An 18,273-nucleotide genomic window follows, 5' to 3' on the forward strand; every position below is an offset into this window, starting at 1 on the left:
TTACAAATGTTTGCAGCCTGCTCTTCAAAATTTTCTTCACATTGTGCTTGACTGATGCTTTTGCAGATGAACAAATCTGGCTAGAGGGAGCAAATGAGCTAAAAATCAAAATCTTAGAATTTTGTATTTTTATATAGAAAGCAAGCTGGTCAAAATAAAAGTATGGCTATTCCATTACTCTGTTCAATACGCCTGTGACTAGATTTAATCACCTAAACATTTCTATGCCCTACTGTTCACTTGGGCAGCGTCTCTACACCCGTCAGAGCTCACAGCTTCACATCCATGCTTTGGACATCTCAGGCTGCCAGCAGGAATGTCATCTGCACAGGAAAATACCTAAATTTAAGTTCTGCCTAAGAACTTGGAGAGTAAGTTTCTGCGACAGGCAATAAGGCAAATGAAACTTGACTCAGTTGCTCATGAACACACAGTTTAGTGTCAGAGGTGAGGTATGAAACACATCTCACACGGGGATGAAGTAAACCTGTCCCCTTCTGCAACCAGAGGCAGGGCCCAGCTCGAGTATCTTTAGACACCTCCACTGAAGAGAAGACAGATCTGTACTGATTGTTGGGAAGATCCTCCCATGAGAAATGTATGTTTCTTCATCTGTGAGCTGATTCTCAACCCAAAACAAAAAATTTGACTGTTAAGTATCAGGGAGCCTTCTGTAAAGAAAATAAGAAATATTGCACTATAAAGTTGCTTGATAAAAATTGAAAAGTAATGACATGGAGAAAACTGTAATTTGCTTTTGCAGACTAAATTATAAAAATGAGCCCAAATTAACATATATTGCCATGTCAGTTGTATCAATGACATCTTTTTAATGCTTGCTGTAAGCATTGCTCCATTGCATCGCTCTGGGGGATGACAAAAATTGAAACTAACACTAACATTAAGAAAACTGTAACTCATGAAATGGAAGATCTGAATACACAAAATTCAACACATATCTCTTTAGTCTCATGCAAGAAAAGCATGAGACCTGACCCTCAATATAAATACAAACACAAATATATACTGGTGTACAAAGTGTTCTCTGTTAAACTAAAGACTCCCCCTCCAAACCTTCAGTACTGCATATTTAGAAGATACTTGGACTCACTGTTTGACAGGCAGAGAGTATTTATGCAGGAAGAATATTCAGCTTCTTCAAAAAATAACTAACTTAGGAACATTCAAGTATCTGCCAGATGGTAACTAGTCAGAATCTGCAAATGAGACCCACACATATGTATTAATACAGATATCAAAATGTAAGCTCAGTAAGTGGCCAAAGCTTGTTTAAAAATCCTAATTCAACACCCTGGAAAGTGTTTCTTGATGAAAAGAATTGAAATTTTAGCATTGAGCATTTTAGCAAAGAACAGGTGAAGGGTTAAAGGAAATACATTCTGCTTGCCCCTGGCTCAGATGAGCAAAATACACTGGAGTCTTTCAGGGATTAGAGATAGAATGAGATACTGCTTCTAAAAATAAGCATTTAATTTTAGTTTGTATCTCTGTATACCACTGAGAACTAAAACCAAAAGCTTATTCTTTCTAGGAATTTTGTGTGCATAATTATTTTATAACCCTGGACTACTTCTTATGAAAATTCTTACACAGACAGCTAGAAACCCCTCGTTTTGGAGGCACACATCTCCCTCTGCAGGTCTCTAGAGGCACCGTCTTCCCGCACAAATTCCTAAGGCACTTCGGTTGAGCAGACTGCACTGTGCCTCCTTTAGGACTGCACCCTCTTCTCCCAAGTCTAAGCTTTACATTTCAGACACACCGCTTACAATACACATAAATGCACAAGGCAAGGGCAGATTGTATTATTGGGATCTTCTTTCCAATTTGCTTTTGTATGTGATTTGCCAAAGCACTGCACTATTTCATTTATTCTCCTTAGATGTTTGAGGTCAGCTAAGTCAAACTTGTAGCTCACAATGGGCGTCAATAGAACTGACAGGCCTGTGTTTATTTCCATGCTTTTAGCCCCTGCTCCAAACTTTCAGATTTTTTACTTATCTTTTTTGTACCTAGAGTCTTGTTAAATCCTCTGTAGTTTGCTCTGACTGAGATAGCCAAGTAGACCAGTCTCTAATTAAGGTATTAATACTTACATATCAATCTATTTTGAAAACACGAATCTATATAATTTAGCTGAAATAGGTTTATAAAAACAGAAGAAAAGCCAAAACAGATTCCTTAAGGGTTACACAGTACAGAGGTGACAGTGACAGAGGTATTTTTCACAGCATAAGAAAAACTCTGTTATGATACTTTCCTAATTTATGTTGACTAAAGTTTGCATAGCAATAGGTAGCTCCTTTATTCTGGTATTTCTTTGATAACTTTTTATGTAGCATGATCAGTGCTCTAATATCCCATTTTAAAGTCACCTGAAATGCAAGGGAGACAAAACTAAAAGATTTTTAAAAAACACTTGCAATACTAGAGTAATTGCATTATTAATCGATCTTCTGTTAGTAATGGAAATTCAGTGGCAGTGCCTGTATTTCTGCATTATAACTTCAATTTGAATTACTTTTCTAGGATAGATGGAGGTATTGGGTTTGCATGGCCAGACTTTGGTAGTGGGGGGCTCAAAGGGGCTGCTGTGGGAAATTGCCAGAGGCTTCCTCCATGTCCCACGGAGCCAATTCCAGCTGGCTTCAGGACATACCCAACACTGGCCAGGGCTGAGCCCATCAGAAATGGTGGCAGCACCTCTCTTACCTGGTAAGAGAAAGAGGAAAAAATGTGATTGTGCTCAAAGAAGAGTGAGAATATGTGAAAGCAACATCTCTGCAGACACCAAGGGCAGTGAAGACAGAGGGAGATGAGGCGCTCCAGCCTGAGTGGAGATTCCCCTGCAGCCTGTGGAGCAGACGGATGCAGAGATTCCCCTGCAGCCTGTGGAGGCACACAGGGATGCAGAGATTCCCCTGCAGCCCGTGGAGGCACACAGGGATGCAGAGATTCCCCTGCAGCCCGTGGAGGCACACAGGGATGCAGAGATTCCCCTGCAGCCTGTGGAGGCACACAGGGACGCAGAGATTCCCCTGCAGCCTGTGGAGCAGACAGGGATGCAGAGATTCCCCTGCAGCCTGTGGAGCAGACAGGGATGCAGAGATTCCCCTGAAGCCTGTGGAGCAGACAGGGATGCAGAGATTCCCCTGCAGCCTGTGGAGCAGACAGGGATGCAGAGATTCCCCTGCAGCCTGTGGAGCAGACAGGGATGCAGAGATTCCCCTGCAGCCTGTGGAGCAGACAGGGATGCAGAGATTCCCCTGCAGCCTGTGGAGCAGACAGTGATGCAGAGATTCCCCAGCAGCCCGTGGAGGAGCCCCCGCCGGAGCAGGTGGATGCCTGTGTGAAGGCTGTGACCAGAGCCAGGAAAAGAAGGCCGGGTCCCGTCACCGGGGTCAGCGGTGTCACGGGAGAGGGCCCGGCAGCCGCCCCGGCCCCGCAGCTGTAGATGCCGGCGGGACGGCCCCGCAGCGCGGCCGAGCCCTCACGGCCCAGCCAGGAAGTGACGCGGGCCCGCTGCGGGCGGCGCCGGGCGCTGGGCTCGGGCCCGGCCCCGCTGCTTCCCGGGGCCGCCCGCCGGGCCCGGCCCGCAGCCTCCGCGCTGCGCCGGGGCCCGGCTGCCCTGGGCGGCCGCGGGTGGAGCCCGCCCGGGCCGGTGCAGCCCGCAAAGCGTCCCCGAGCGGAGAAAACGGGTCCCGTCTCCCGAGAGGCAGAACGCGCTTCTCCTGCTTGCTACCCGGCACCTGTTGCTCCGCAAATACCCTCACTCCCTTGTATATGTTCTTCTCATTTGATACGTATTAATCTCGTTCCGTAGCCTCTTCCCCCTCTTAAGCCAGCCTACACGCTGTTGGAGCATCTGTCCAACTGGACACCTCCTATTTAAGGTAAAAGTGCTGTTAAGTTGTAAATATCAGTGGTTAGATCCTCACGGGAGAGCGTCTGATGAAAGTTCACGCGCTCAGGTCAGGAAACATTTCCCCCACAGGTAACTGAGGTCAGGAGACATTTTCCCCACAGGTAACCGAGGTCAGGAAGCATTTTCCCCACAGGTAACCGAGGTCAGGAAGCATTTTCCCCACAGGTAACCGAGGTCAGTAAACATTTTCCCCACAGGTAACTGAGGCCAGGAAGCATTTCCCCCACAGGTAACCGAGGTCAGGAAGCATTTTCCCCACAGGTAACTGAGGTCAGGAAGCATTTTCCCCACAGGTAACTGAGGTCAGGAAGCATTTTCCCCACAGGTAACCGAGGTCAGGAAGCATTTTCCCCACAGGTAACCGAGGCCAGGAAGCATTTTCCCCACAGGTAACCGAGGCCAGGAAGCATTTTCCCCACAGGTAACTGAGGTCAGGAAGCATTTTCCCCACAGGTAACCGAGGTCAGGAAGCATTTTCCCCACAGGTAACCGAGGTCAGGAAGCATTTTCCCCACAGGTAACCGAGGCCAGGAAGCATTTTCCCCACAGGTAACTGAGGTCAGGAAGCATTTTCCCCACAGGTAACCGAGGTCAGGAAGCATTTTCCCCACAGGTAACCGAGGTCAGGAAGCATTTTCCCCACAGGCTGACACGTTTCAGACAATGCTGCACATAGCAGGGCACCAATGACTCCCACTGCACACGGACCGTCCTGAACATCTCACCTCTGGTTACAGACCGGGACACAGAGAGGTGGATGAAGTTTAGGTGGATTTTTAAAGCTGCATAAGAATAAGAAGAAAATATGGAAAATACAGAATAGTGACTTAGGCTCTAAAGGAAGAAGAAGAAAAAAGTCTGGGCAGTTATGGCTGCAGCCTGGAGGAGGGTGGTTCGAACAAGAGTATAAGCCATTATGAATGGCCAGTTTTCTTTCTTTCCAATAAATAAACCTAGACTTCAAAATTCTAGTTTTTGTGTAGTTAGGAAACAATAGTACGACGGCCCAGAGCTAGGCATGATTTTCTCATAGCTCTCCCTTGACAGAAGTCAGTCAGAAAGTATGGACAACTGAAAAAAAGATAAAGGTATTAATGTGAGTTTGAGTACACTTTGATCTATAGTGCTCTTTGACCTCAATAGCTATTAGCATTTGCATTAAAAATTCCTTAAACTTTTTTGAACTCAGATTACACCTGGAGAGATGTCAAATATTTAATTTCAAATATCAACATAGCCCAACTCTATAAATATAGAAGCAAATAATTACTTATAGATAATGTAAGGTGTTTTAAACACGATGATTTCTTCTAATGGAGTTGAATTTTGCTAGTTCAATGTGACACATAATCTTTATGGCTCATAACTCACCATGATTAGATGAATAAAAACCATTTTAAGTTCTGTGAGTCCACAGAAGTGCCAGGGAATCATATGCCTTTTAGAAAAAAATGTGCCTTTTTTTTCAATAGTGAAAATAATTTAACTAATTGTACCTTTTCTGCAAGCTCTGGGCATGATCTCATTTCAAGTAGAGAAGATGGAAAGCGATACAAACTGCCAACATACAATTAAATGTTAGATTTTTTTTCTCTTCTAGCTCAAGCTGAAAAAGGGATAAACAAGTGATCTCTGTTCTAGTAAAAAAGAGAAATTTAAGAAGTTACATATAGTGCAAGAGATAAATCATGAGTACATTGACAGATGTTACTTGAATATAAAAGGGAGATTGCATCATTAAATCAGACATGTTGAGTAATGGTTTAAATTGATACTTGTAATTCTTCTCAGAGGTTTTCTTTGGTAGAAAAATAAAGTAATTGAGTGAATGGCAGAATTTATTACTTGGCTTCAAAAGACCATTTGTAAAGCCTGTCTTTTAGGTCACATTTCAACACTAATAATATAGGGAAGAGTGCACTAATAATATAGAGAAGAGTGCATTGGGTGAAATATGACTTTTAGGTCACATTTCAACACTAATAATATAGGGAAGAGTGCACTAATAATATAGAGAAGAGTGCATTGAGGTAAATGTGACTTTTAGGTCACATTTCAACACTAATAATATAGGGAAGAGTGCATTTTTGGGAAAAAATCTAATTAGCCATTTGAAACAGATCACAAATGTATTGGGAAAAAACTGCCAAAGATTACATCAAAGTTTTTATGACATATAGGAATCAGATGACAGATTAGGCAAAGTTATTTATTTATCCCATATATTGCTTTGATATATATGAAAGGAGCAAATTTTATCCATTAGAAGTTCTGATAAGAAGAGTCATATGTATTTATGAACAGAAAAACTCAACACTTTGTTTATGATATATTTTGACTTACACTGTTGGTTCTTTTCTTGTTTTTGATTACTGTTGATCTAACTATTCTAAGTAATGTTTTTATGTTAAGTAACTCAATGCTGCACACCCTAATTACCTACTGCACTCATAATAATCTTGTTTATTTAGAAACGTCTTTGCTCTCTAGCCTGGGCAAGGACAGCTATTGATTCTCTTAGATAATAATCAAAAGCTGTTTGTTTATAATCTTCATTCTCCAAATTCCCTGGAATGAATTTTATGATAATTTTAACCCAGTTAGAAGCTGTTGAAAATGGATTTGGAATGGTACTGATGCCAAATCTAAAAGAATAATATTTATAGCCTTACAAAATACTGCTTTTAACCGTGCAAAGTGACTTTAGTTGTAATCTTTGAAAATGAGATCCTGCTTGCCTCTGGTTTGTGTCCCATCTCTCCAGAAGAACAGCCAGAACTGTTTCACTGGCTGGGGGATCTGCTTTCTGTGCAGGGAACACTGTGGCACCAAAAAAAAACCCAGCAAAAAAAAAGCAAACCAGGAAACAGACATAATAGAATGAAGAAGTGGAATAAGACTTGATTGCACATTAAGATCAAAGTCTTTACCAAGCTATAGTCCTCTGTTATAATTAAACTAGAATGGTCCTCACATTCATAGGCCACCCCTGGTTTCACCATGCTGCTGCAAGTATTTTGTTACCAGCATCCTTTCATAAAACTATTTGCAGTTATGTCATATCTGAAAGCCAAGGCTGTGAGTCAGGACTAAATTTCTCCCTTGCCAGTTGGTATCCATTTCTTTTTGGCCAACATTACCTTTAAGCAAGGGAGCTCTTCTTGCTCCCTAGTATTTAATCTGTGATGTATTTTTAGGGGTCCCTTCTCAACCTTAGGTAATGCAACCTGTTAGGGATAATGCAAGCCAAGAGCAGTTGTCTCCTCTTGTTAGACAGCCACTAGTGCCCTGATCATTCTAATTCCCCCTTGCTCTCCTTCCAGTCAACATTGTAAAGCAACAGTGAACAGAAATGTGTACAGTATTCCAGATAAAATTTCACAAGTCCTTTCTTAAAGAAATATTTATTTTGTATATGTACTCACTTGCTGTGTTCTAGGATCCTGTTTTTCCTTTTGAAAGCTACATCACATCAGAAACTACAGTGATTCTGCCTCGGTATAGCGTTTGTGGGTCTTCTGTCCTGCTGGTTTCCCACAGCTGAGATTATGCTAATCATGGAAATACTTACCTGCCACCAGGTGGATACCCTTTCATTTTGCACTGTTGAATTTCAGATAGTCACATAAGCAATTCTGTCTCTAGTCTTCAGATGTTTCCCATATGACATTTTAAAAATCTTCTTTAAATGCTGCTCAGCTCTCAGTCTTTAAGTCAGTAGCACAGCTAGTGCTGGTGTAATTACTGAAAATATTAAAGTCAGTCTCAAGATGGATCTTTGAAGTACTCCACTAGCAAGTTTCTTTCAATGTAACAGTTTCTTTAAATCATTTTTAGTTGTCTCTCTCCATCATCATCTTTTGTTTCTTGTTTTAATCCCTGTCTTAATTGGATTGGTAATGACTCATACCATGCAGTATCAGAAACTTTATTTAGATACTGCAAGATTAGATATACTCAATTTCTTATAGTGACTTTATGTCAAATTCAGATAGACATGCACAAAACCCTCTATGTCCAGGTCTGATTTAGTAAGCTGACTGTATTTGCGATTCTATCTCTGAATTACTAATTGATTAATGCTTAATATTCATAAAATTGTGCTAACTTATAAATCATAACTTGAAGAAGGTTTATTTTCATGTATGGATAATGTCACTTCAATAACTAGTGCTTCTTTGCAACAATGTTAATGCTTCCATTACACTAGAATAAATACTGGCACTCCTAAATTGCTAAAATCTTATTTTAAAATTTTTGTGGATATTCACTGGAAGCCTCAGGAACACTAATTTATATTTCAGGCTAAGTAAAGATTCCATTCTGATTGGAGTTACCAGTGTAAACCTACGAACTGGAGAGTATCTGTCCCTGATTTCTTCAAGTGAAAAATATTTCAGATTCAGGCTCATTATTATAAATACTTTTAAAAAATCGTCTCTTGTTATATTAGAACTTTTAAAATTCAGATCAGAAAAAATGATTTCATATTGTACACTTAGGTATGGCGAAGTATGTTAAGGAAAGGTTTGGTTATTTACGCAGACTAGGACATCAGTCAGGATGAATTGATGTCATCCCTCCTCTCTAATGGCTCTACCTGTGTTATTTTTTCATGTTGAGACAGTGGAGTTAAATAGCTGTGATCCAACCTTGCCATAACAGTTAGCTCTGTGCTGCATAAATGGAAACAGAGCAGGTTTTTAATTGTGATGAGGTAAGCTCTCTCCTTACATTTCATCAGGGATTTGACATGAGTTGCTGAGCTGGTTATGTAGCATATAACCACAGCCCTTTCCCACAGGAAGGACTTGGCAGGGGAACAACAAAGCTGGTAAATGTAATTACCTGCTATTCTGTGACTCTCAAAGCATGAATGATGGAATGTTTTCTGTGACACTCGCTTCTAGCTGCAAAATGATGATTCCTCCTTTTGCTACTTATTGATGGCAGAAAGGCAGGGAAAGGTGTGCATTGCAAGGTTGTGGAGGATAGAGGGGATGACACTTCCCATGGAATCAGTCTGTTTCCAAACAGTGAGGCCACACATGGTAGTGTTGGCTGCTTGCTACCTCACAGGAGCATTTTTTCACTTCAAGAGTAGGCAGTATTGCACCTTCTTTTCTACCACAGTTATTTTATGTTTCCAGTTTTTATCAAGATTAAGCTATTAATAATATTTCCTGTAATTGTGAGTGGTGATTTCCTGCTTCTGGTATTTCTGTATTGCCCATTTCCCCTACCTCCTTCACAGTTTGTCCTTGTCAGAACTGTGTTCTGCTCTCAGTCTTAGCCAAAGTATCTACTTTCCTTGACCCCAAATTGCCATTAACCAACATGAAAGGGAGAGAAGGTGACTGATTTCCTGTAACTGACAAAAAGTAGACATTGTGAACACTTATATATCTCAACAGGTTTATAAAAATAGAGAAGATTTCCCTTCTAAACATCATACACATTATCAAGTTTGTCTATGTAACATTATTACCACATTATTAACATTTTTTTTTTTTCCAGAGGAAACAGCATTGTTGTTTCCCACCCCCCCTTTTTTTTTCCTGGTATCATCTTAAGGCCCTGTGCACAATGATCACTGCAACTGCCATCTACACTTCTGAGCAGAAATGTGAGGCTTGATCTGCGTCATCACTCACATTTAGAGACTCACTTATCAACTGGGATACCAACTGAGCCCTTGAGACATGAGCAAATGTCTATATTTATCACCAACAGGCCTTTTTCCACAAACTCTTGCCACATGATGTCATAGCACTGGTTGCATCTCTAATGCCTGGTGCACCCATACCGTGAATAAAATTTTAATATATGCAGAAGCTGAACAACAAATTGTGAGGCAAAGCTGTCTGAGACATAGCCCTTGTTTTATGCAACGTTTTCACACCTCAGTAGAAGTGTGGATGCAGTTTTCCTCCTTTTTTTGTTGGCATTTAGGGTGAAATACACTAGGTACTTAAGTTAATACTACACTTAGGCCATCACAAAGCAGGTGGTATCAGGAGTAAAAAAAAGACACTGGGAACAGCAAAGGGCAGAATTGGTTCTTTTGGCAGTTCTGTTGCCTTGTGACAGCTTTATAGAGTCACTGGCCACACCCCAAATAATTTATCTGTAACTGGTAATTTTATGAAAGAAATTATGATATATATGATAATCTTCAGGCAACAGAGGATGAAATTGATATTTTGTCAGTTTGTTCCTTCTAGTTGAAATGTATATGCATTTCTTCCCTGTACTGGAAGTTTCTTTATATATTTTTCTATTTTCTAATAATTTACAAATTTTTTCCTTGGTATACCACTTCAGATTACTAGTATAAGTTCAACATTTAATCTTCCAGTTACATACAAAAAGTTATTAATTTATTAAATACTCAGAAATATCTTTATCTGAAGGGCTGCTATGTCAGCACAAACAAAAAAAAAACCAAAAAAGAAGCAATGGAAATGCTTATTCAATGTAATTCACGACATCATTTTATCCAACTTCTCCTTCTTTCTTCACTAGCAAATGTTCCTGGTGATGTAATTAATTTGTTTCTCCTATGTCAATCATGTATCTACTACATGTTGAAGTTAAAATTAGTTCTACTCTCATGCATTTCATTTTACGTCAGTGAATACCACTGTTGTTCCACAGCTGTTTTTGTGATTGTGGTTTGCCTTCTAAACAATCTAAAGTATGCCTGGAATGTGCAGGGTAACCAGTGATAACAGTAATGTCAAGAGAAACTTTAACCATGGGAGATGTTTGTGCTTCATTACTGCAGAGCTCATTTTGAGATCTATTCTGTAAGAGCAAAGGACTGGACATTACCCTGTAATGAGTGAATCAGAAGCTCAGGAATATTACTCTGTGGAAAACAGTGAAGGGCATACCCATCGTGTGCTCTTCTCACTTTCCAAACCTAGTGCTTGTGAGGCCATGACCTGTAGGCAAAAGTGGACAGAAGCTGGAAATGCAGGAGTATTCTCAAAGTAATTGATACATGGGTTGTGTTTTAGCTGGGCCATAATAAAGCAAAATCTAGTTTTTCCTTGGAACTAACAGCAGTTCTATATGTAGCTGAAAGAAATTTTAAAGACCAATATTCTGGTAGTAAAAGGCACTAAAGGCAGCAGAACCATGTGCCCCTGGCTTTTTGCATTAAAGGCATTCAAATATTTCTTTGAAATTTCTATTTCACCAGAATTGTACTCATAGCACTTGATCATTCCAGATGCTGCACCTGGTGGTGGTGGATGTCCCTCCATGGAAGTGTTCAAGGCCAGGTTGGATGGAGTTTTGAACAACCTGGTCTAGCAGAAGGTGACCAGGAGCTAGATTATTTTTGAGATTCCTTCCAATCCAGGCCATTCTATGATTACTCCCTGGTGTAGACCATGGTTTAGGATGTTATTGTTAAAACCTGTCAGATAGCTAAGAAAATGACCTTTAGGAAGGGCTGATTCCTGGTAACTCCTAGTTTGAGAGCTGAAGGCTAACCATGAGATGCTCGTGTGGCAGAGGCTCAATGGGATTTTTGTCATTGGTCATCCAGAGAGACTGGATTCCCCTCAGGCCGAGTACGTGTGACTAACTCTGGCTGCTCAGTTAGGAAAAATGTTGGTTGCATTACATTGTCAGTACTTAATAACAACACAGGTAAAACACACCAAGGTGAGCTCCTCTTTCCATTTACTTCACACAGGACATAATAAAGATATCAAAAGTAGTATACTATTAACATCAAGACAGTGGTTACAATGTTTGTTTTGTCTCTCAGTTACCTAGCAACAGATCTTTTTTGTATTTTAATGTTATTAGTGAGCTTATTATGTGCATTTTAACTGAACATTTAGGAAAGACATTATATCTGCTTATAAGCAAAAAGTGAAAAATAGAATAATCTATCTGCTACCATTATAAAAACCTGCTGGCATATTTAGCATGTTTTTCAGGATATTCCTTGGATTTCTGTTCAGATAAACAATCCAGAATATGTTACATTAGAGCATCAGAATACTAGTACAAGGGTAATATGGGCATACAAAAATCAGTTTCTCTCCTCAAATGAAGCATCACAAACTTCAAGTCATACCTCATTGTAACCAACAATCAGAATTAAACAGCTGCCCATCCATTAATGTACCATTGTTCCAAATAACCTATGGTTTTGGAGAGGCAGAACAGTCATTAGCAGGAGTTTCTATAATATCCTAGAAGAAAGAAATTTGCAGTACTGAGCCTTCAAAATGCAGCACTTGCTCCTGTCAGAAGTGCTCTTATTCTGCTGCATCCATTTACTGTTCTCTAAGAGAAAGAGCTGCCTGTCCCTCCCCTCTCTCTGTTACCAGACATTGAAGATTTTAAACTACCATCCTGTACTCAGCTCTGACATTTACTAGCAGACAGAACATTCACTAAACTGAACTACAGATAGCTTTTCGGGAAAAAACAAAACAAAACAAAAGTAGCAAAAGCATTAAGTGATGAGCATTAAGGAATATACATTATACATCTTTATAAAACACAAAACACACAATGAAGAACAAGTGGCATATTTTAAACCCACTTGGAAGTAGTTCTACATGACTTCTCCTATCAGTATATATATAAACATATACATGTTAACTTGGAAATAGACATTGTCAAGTTTTAACTAAGAAATAAAACAAGATGGGAATCTTTCCTTTGCTCCAAGCCTCCATTTCAAGGAGGAAAGATTTCAATTTACTTCTATTTGGTCAATATATATTCCTCTCTAAGTAATGATTAGTCCAGAAATAAAGACTTACTGACTAGGCTCACAAACTATATTTAAAACAAAGTTCTGAACATTCTGAAATACAAGAGTCACTCTGTAATTTCAGAGCAGTTGTAATATCTTATCCCACTCTAACAGGCTGCCAGAAATGCTCCTGGATAAGGCCCATCACCATTTGTTCTAAAGATATCAAATTTTTGGCTGGCTCTGTCAGGTAATTGAGGACATTGGGACTTTGATTCATATCTGATATACTTCTTACATTTCAGCTTTGAAGGCAAAATTTTTGGATATGTATTTAGTCTGTAAATTTTCATTAAAAGGTTCCCAATATTGCATGCAATAAACTGCTGTGTTTTATCTAGAATAAAAAAGATATATGTGAAAACTTTTCCTGTAAATATCCACTTTATTTTGTATGAAGTGTTGGAGCATTTTTCTCCAACATGCAATTTAGCTGAGATAGTCATAATATGTTTTCCATGTAAAGAGAATGAAATTCCATATTGTGTTACTGGTAGCCCTGGAATTAACTGCAGAGACTGAAGATAGGAAGTGTATCCCTAAACATTGATACAAAATACAACCAAGACTCCAAAGAAAATTATTTTGGACATTGCAGTATATTGTAACTGATCCTCTTACTCTTTTTAAATAATGTAAATGGAATGAGGAAAAGAAACTTTTCAGAATATTCAAATAAAGGGTTTTCTGTTTGTTTGTTTGTTTGTTTGTTTGTTTGTTTTTAGAGTTCTACAATCTGCTTGGACTACTACAACTTTCCTGAAGATACTTGAGGCTGTGGGATAGAGTCCAGAACTGTTTTTAAGTATCACTCTGAACTTCTGTATGTCAATACATTTCCCCCTCTTTTGTTAGCAATGACTGTCTGAGTTAGCATTTGATCATAGTACAGACTGGTGTTTCTTGGTCAGTGTGCCTGACAGAACACAATCCAAATGGAGAGTGTACAGATCTCATCATTGTCCCTGGACAAAGGTTTTTTGACTTGATTTACACCGCAGCTAAGGCTAGAAGACATGGCTTAATTTTAAAGTGCTACCGGCATTAGTAAACCAATTATGAATGATCTTGATGAGACCCTTATTTCACCCGTGTGTCTCCTGTTAATTAGTGCTGGTTTATATCTCACACCTGCGTGTGTGATATAATGCATGTACTGCATTTCCCAGAGCGGGGCTGCAGGTGGACAAACAGCAGTTTACGCCCGGGCTGTCCAAACCCGAGTGGATATGAAGAATACTATCCGCGCCCGAGCCGCAGCTTAGGGACCGTGACACCGAGCACACGCAGGCCGGGGCAGGGGCGGCGCTCGCTGACGTCCCGGGCAGCCCCGCCCCCCTCCCGCGCTCCCGCAGCTTCCAGAAGGGCCGGAGCCCGCGGGGGGGCCGTGCCGGTGGCGCAGTCGGAATTGCTGCGGCCGCGGGGCCCGGCCGGGGCGGGGCGGGCGGTGATGCCCTTGTTTATTTTTACCCAGGCGGTTCATCCTCCTCGGCAGCCCCAGCGCGGCCCCCGCTGCCGCTCCCCGCCCCAGCTCCGACGGCGGCGCCGCCTATAAAGCGCCGCCCGCGGGGAGCCGAGGATGCAGCTCTACAGCTCCGTGATCACCCACTACCCGGCGGCCGCCACCGCAGCAGCCGCCGCGGCCTCGCCGAGCTCCGCCGCCGTCTTCAAGGTCTCCTTGTCGCCGGGACCCTCCGCCGCGGAGGCACCGAGCGCCGCCGACGCCGCGGGCCCGAACGCGGCCGGTGAGAGCTCCGGCAAGGACAGCTTCGTTCCCGCGGGGGGCAGCAGCAGCGCCGCCGCCATGCCCGCCTTCTCGTCCTGCCTGGAGGTGATGCCGAGCGGCCCCGCGGCGGGCCCGGCCGGGCGGCCGGCGGGCGGCCCGCAGTTCAGCTCCTGCGCGCAGGTCACCGTCAGCCGCCGGCGGCCGCTGGAGCGCATCGTGCCCATCCGCATCGTGCAGCGCGCCGATGCCGCCGGAGAGCTGGTGCCGGGCTCGCCGCGCAGCCGCGCCTGGCTGGAGGGCATCCTGGAGAGCGTGCGGCAGGCCGGGGGCGACGGCGAGGCCGTCGCCGAGGAGCCCAGCAACCGCAGCCTGCGGCTCAGCGAGCACTGCCAGGCGCTGCAGGCGGCGGCCGCCGGAGCCCAGCCCGGGCTGGTCCCCGGCTGCGGCCCCGCAGAGCGGAGCGGGGGCCCCGCGCAGCCCGGCGGCCCCGCGCACGGCGAGGAGGAGGAGGCGGCGGGGCCCGACGTCCGGCGGGGGTCCGGCGGCAGAGCGGAGCGCAGCGAGAAGCTGGCGCTGTACCTGGCCGAGGTGGAGAAGCAGGACAAGTACCTGCGGCAGAAGGGCCGGTTCCGCTTCCACATCATCCCCGACGGGAACTGCCTGTACCGCGCCGTCTGCAAGGCGGTGTACGGGGACCAGCGGCTGCACGGCGAGCTCCGCGAGCAGACCGTGCACTACATCGCCGACCACCTGGACCACTTCAACCCCATCATCGAGGGCGACGTGGGAGAGTTCCTCATCGCCGCCGCCCAGGACGGGGCCTGGGCCGGCTACCCGGAGCTGCTGGCCATGGGGCAGATGCTGAACGTGAACATCCACCTCACCACGGGCGGCCGGCCCGAGAGCCCCACCGTTTCCACCATGGTTCACTACCTGGGGCCCGAGGACCCGACACGGCCCAGTATCTGGCTGAGCTGGCTTAGCAATGGGCACTACGATGCTGTGCTGGACCGCGTGTGCCCCAACCCGGAGTACGAGGCGTGGTGCAGACAGACTCAGGTACAGCGCAGGCGGGATGAGGAGCTGGCCAAGTCCATGGCGGTGTCCTTGTCCAAGATGTACATAGAGCAGAACGCCTGCTCATGAGACCGCCCGGGCCGGGAGCTTTGCTGCAGGGACTGACAGAGAGGTGTGCTGGCTGTGATGGTGATGCCTTAATCCTTAATGAAGCAGCAGCACCCCAGACGGAGAAAGACTGTAGGTTGCGGGGGATAAATACAGACGTAGTTGTAATATTCTGTTGTAAAAACTTAGCCTCGGGTTCTTTGCAAGCAGATTTCTCTGTGTATGTTTGTGTCTCCCCTCCTCACTGTCTATTTTCTATAAGAATGTATTTTTTGCACACTATTTTTAAACTGTTACCTCCATCTTCTACATCTTACATTAGTATCTGGCTTTCAGCTGTACAGCCAAAAACGTTTGTAAACAGTTTTTGTAAATAAGGCTTATGATGTAACAGCTATTTTTTGCTGTGTTTTTTACCCATAAACCTTATATTTTTACCAAATGAAGTTGATGTCAAACTGACCCCCCTAGTTGATGAAAATATTGTGGGTATTTTCTTGCAAAATTAAAATAATGGCTTTTGTAAAAGTGTGGCAAAGTGAGAACAGACTGCTTTTAGGTACAGTTGCTTTCTCTGCCTGGAGCACAGAACAGGTCCTTTGAGCCAGTTGGAATGCAGCTACACGTGAACAGAGCAGGGAGCAATTGACTCTTCTGTTTTTAATTACTGTTTTGAGTAAACTGGCCTCTTGTTGCCTGGTTGGCTCACTCTCCGCTCCATTTATATTATTTATCTATAATAACAGAACATTAACTTGCAATAGAATGTTGTGACTAGATAATAGTCTCCTGCTTTGGCAGTAATTGCCTTGGCTGCACCTCGGTGTTTGTGTTCTTGTTTCTGGGGTTATGGTGTCTTTCGTATAAGCCCTGCTTCTTTTTTGGCACTGGTGTTTCACCAACAAGTCATTATCTGATCACAACATTTTATTCACGTGACTTTATTTTCTAATCAAGAAGTCAGGAATGGTATTCTGCATTATGGTTTAAAAGAAAAAGATACTTAAATTGAGGTTTGTATGGTTTGCTGGGTCAAACATTTAAATGTCTCCAACCTGGATTCTGTCTCTTCTACTTTCTGATTAAACTTGTTAGATATATTTATTAAGTAATGCAGTTTGTACTTTTTTATTTTGTAATATATTGTGATTTTGGAATTTATACTGTATTTGTATAATAGGAACATTCACAGCTAAAATGGAATGAATAAAGAATATAATTTTACTTGTGCTCTTCTTTTCTACCCTGTGCATTCCTGGTGTGGGGAAGAATTGCGGGCGGAACATTTTTTTAGCTTCTCTGCCTTAGTCTTCCCTGTTAAGAGGTAGGAAGAACGGGCATGGTACTTTAGAGATGTGAACCACAGATAATTCCGGTGTCTGTCAGTATGTGAAAGAAGGAAACGCAAGCATTTAAAAACAATTGAATATCTGTAATTATTTTCTTACTGCAAGAGATCTTAGTATATCTGTTTGCCAATGAGAAACAATTTTCCATATTAATATGCCTTAGAAGAGGAGTTCTCAAGCATAATTCATAAGCTGGTGACATCAGGGTTGGTGGTGAGCCAGCTCTCTGCTGGACTGTGCACACCTGGGCTTGGACATTGGCCTTTGGGAGCCTCCATTCTGCAGTTAGCCCCAAACTTGCTCGAGATTTGTCCTGTCAGCAGTGGGGCCTTGGCATCCTCTTGTTACTCAAATAGAAGTAATGTCATAGGACTATACAGCTTTCTACTCCCCTCACAAGATGGAAATGCCTTGCAAGTTGTTAAAATGTGTTCACAAATCAGTCCCTGATCTCAAAATAGTAAAAGGCTTCATCCTTAAACAACAGAAGGGTTCTGGGTTAAAGTTACAATTGAAAAGTAACTGAAATGCATCAGTCTCAGTTGAGCACATGTGATAAAGAGCTGCAGGACTGATGTATGCATTTGTTACTGGTTTATGAGGTACAGAGTAGATTTAAATATTATGTTATTTTCAAAATATTGGTAAATACAATACTTTTCCTGTTCTCTTTACACCCAGTTGTGCTTTTTCTTTAGAGTGCAAACGGTGGAAAAACCCCAACTGCTTAACCCATGAATCTTTGGAAAGCTGAATTTTGAGGTGAGAGCACAGCAAAGATGCAGTCATGGATGTGTTCATAAGGAGCTGAGGTGGAAATGGCTACTCACATGACTCTAAAAGTGAGGGTATTAATACAGCATCGCTAAATATCAGTGATGTGTTGACTGATTAAAAACATTTTATCCAGGCTGCTTAGGTTTTGGGTTGGATGTGATTAATTCATTCAAAGTTGTGACTATCCCAAACTTAAAAAAAATCCCAAACACATTTATTTTAAGTCTTCTAAAATTGCAATTTTTGGCTGTGTCATGAATTGTGATCACAAATTTTGTTTGTGTTTTGCAACACAAACCTTAGAAATGCTCAGTAAGCAAAGCAGCAAAGCATGCTTACTGATTGGTACAGCATAGTGTTCACTCTGTGGGATAAAAATGATACTAAAATATCACAAATAAACAAGGCAGTGTTAAAAACCAACCGTGCAGGACCATGGGATGGGTTCCCACAGAGTTCCTCAGCAATTTATCTATGCATGAGTCACAGGGGCATGCAGATACCTTTAAGGAATTTGAAAATCTAGGTTACTTGTTGAACTAGTTTGCAGAGACATGGAGGG

At 42.6% G+C, this 18,273-nt stretch overlaps 1 protein-coding gene and 1 long non-coding RNA gene across 2 annotated transcripts; both read left to right on the forward strand.

The window, feature by feature from the left end:
* Positions 1-3,607: 3,607 nt before the first annotated feature.
* On the forward strand, positions 3,608-13,695 carry LOC311154144. The gene is made up of 3 exons (XR_014616177.1): positions 3,608-3,914; positions 7,386-7,527; positions 13,460-13,695. It is a non-coding gene; the product is annotated as an uncharacterized lncRNA (long non-coding RNA).
* A 556-nt stretch (positions 13,696-14,251) lies between these two features.
* On the forward strand, positions 14,252-16,809 carry OTUD1 (OTU deubiquitinase 1). Its single transcript, XM_084202026.1, has one exon. It carries the CDS (start codon positions 14,314-14,316, stop codon positions 15,604-15,606), a length of 1,293 nt encoding a protein of 430 aa, XP_084058152.1. The 5' UTR covers positions 14,252-14,313; the 3' UTR covers positions 15,607-16,809.
* The last annotated feature ends 1,464 nt before the right edge of the window (positions 16,810-18,273 follow it).

The sequence above is a fragment of the Fringilla coelebs genome (genome assembly GCF_963513975.1).
Source record: "Fringilla coelebs genome assembly, chromosome: 1".
Lineage (NCBI taxonomy): Eukaryota > Metazoa > Chordata > Aves > Passeriformes > Fringillidae > Fringilla > Fringilla coelebs.

Excerpts from the sequence above, each read along its gene's own strand:
- OTUD1 (XM_084202026.1), top strand. The coding sequence starts at position 14,314 with ATGCAGCTCTACAGCTCCGTGATCACCCACTACCCGGCGGCCGCCACC.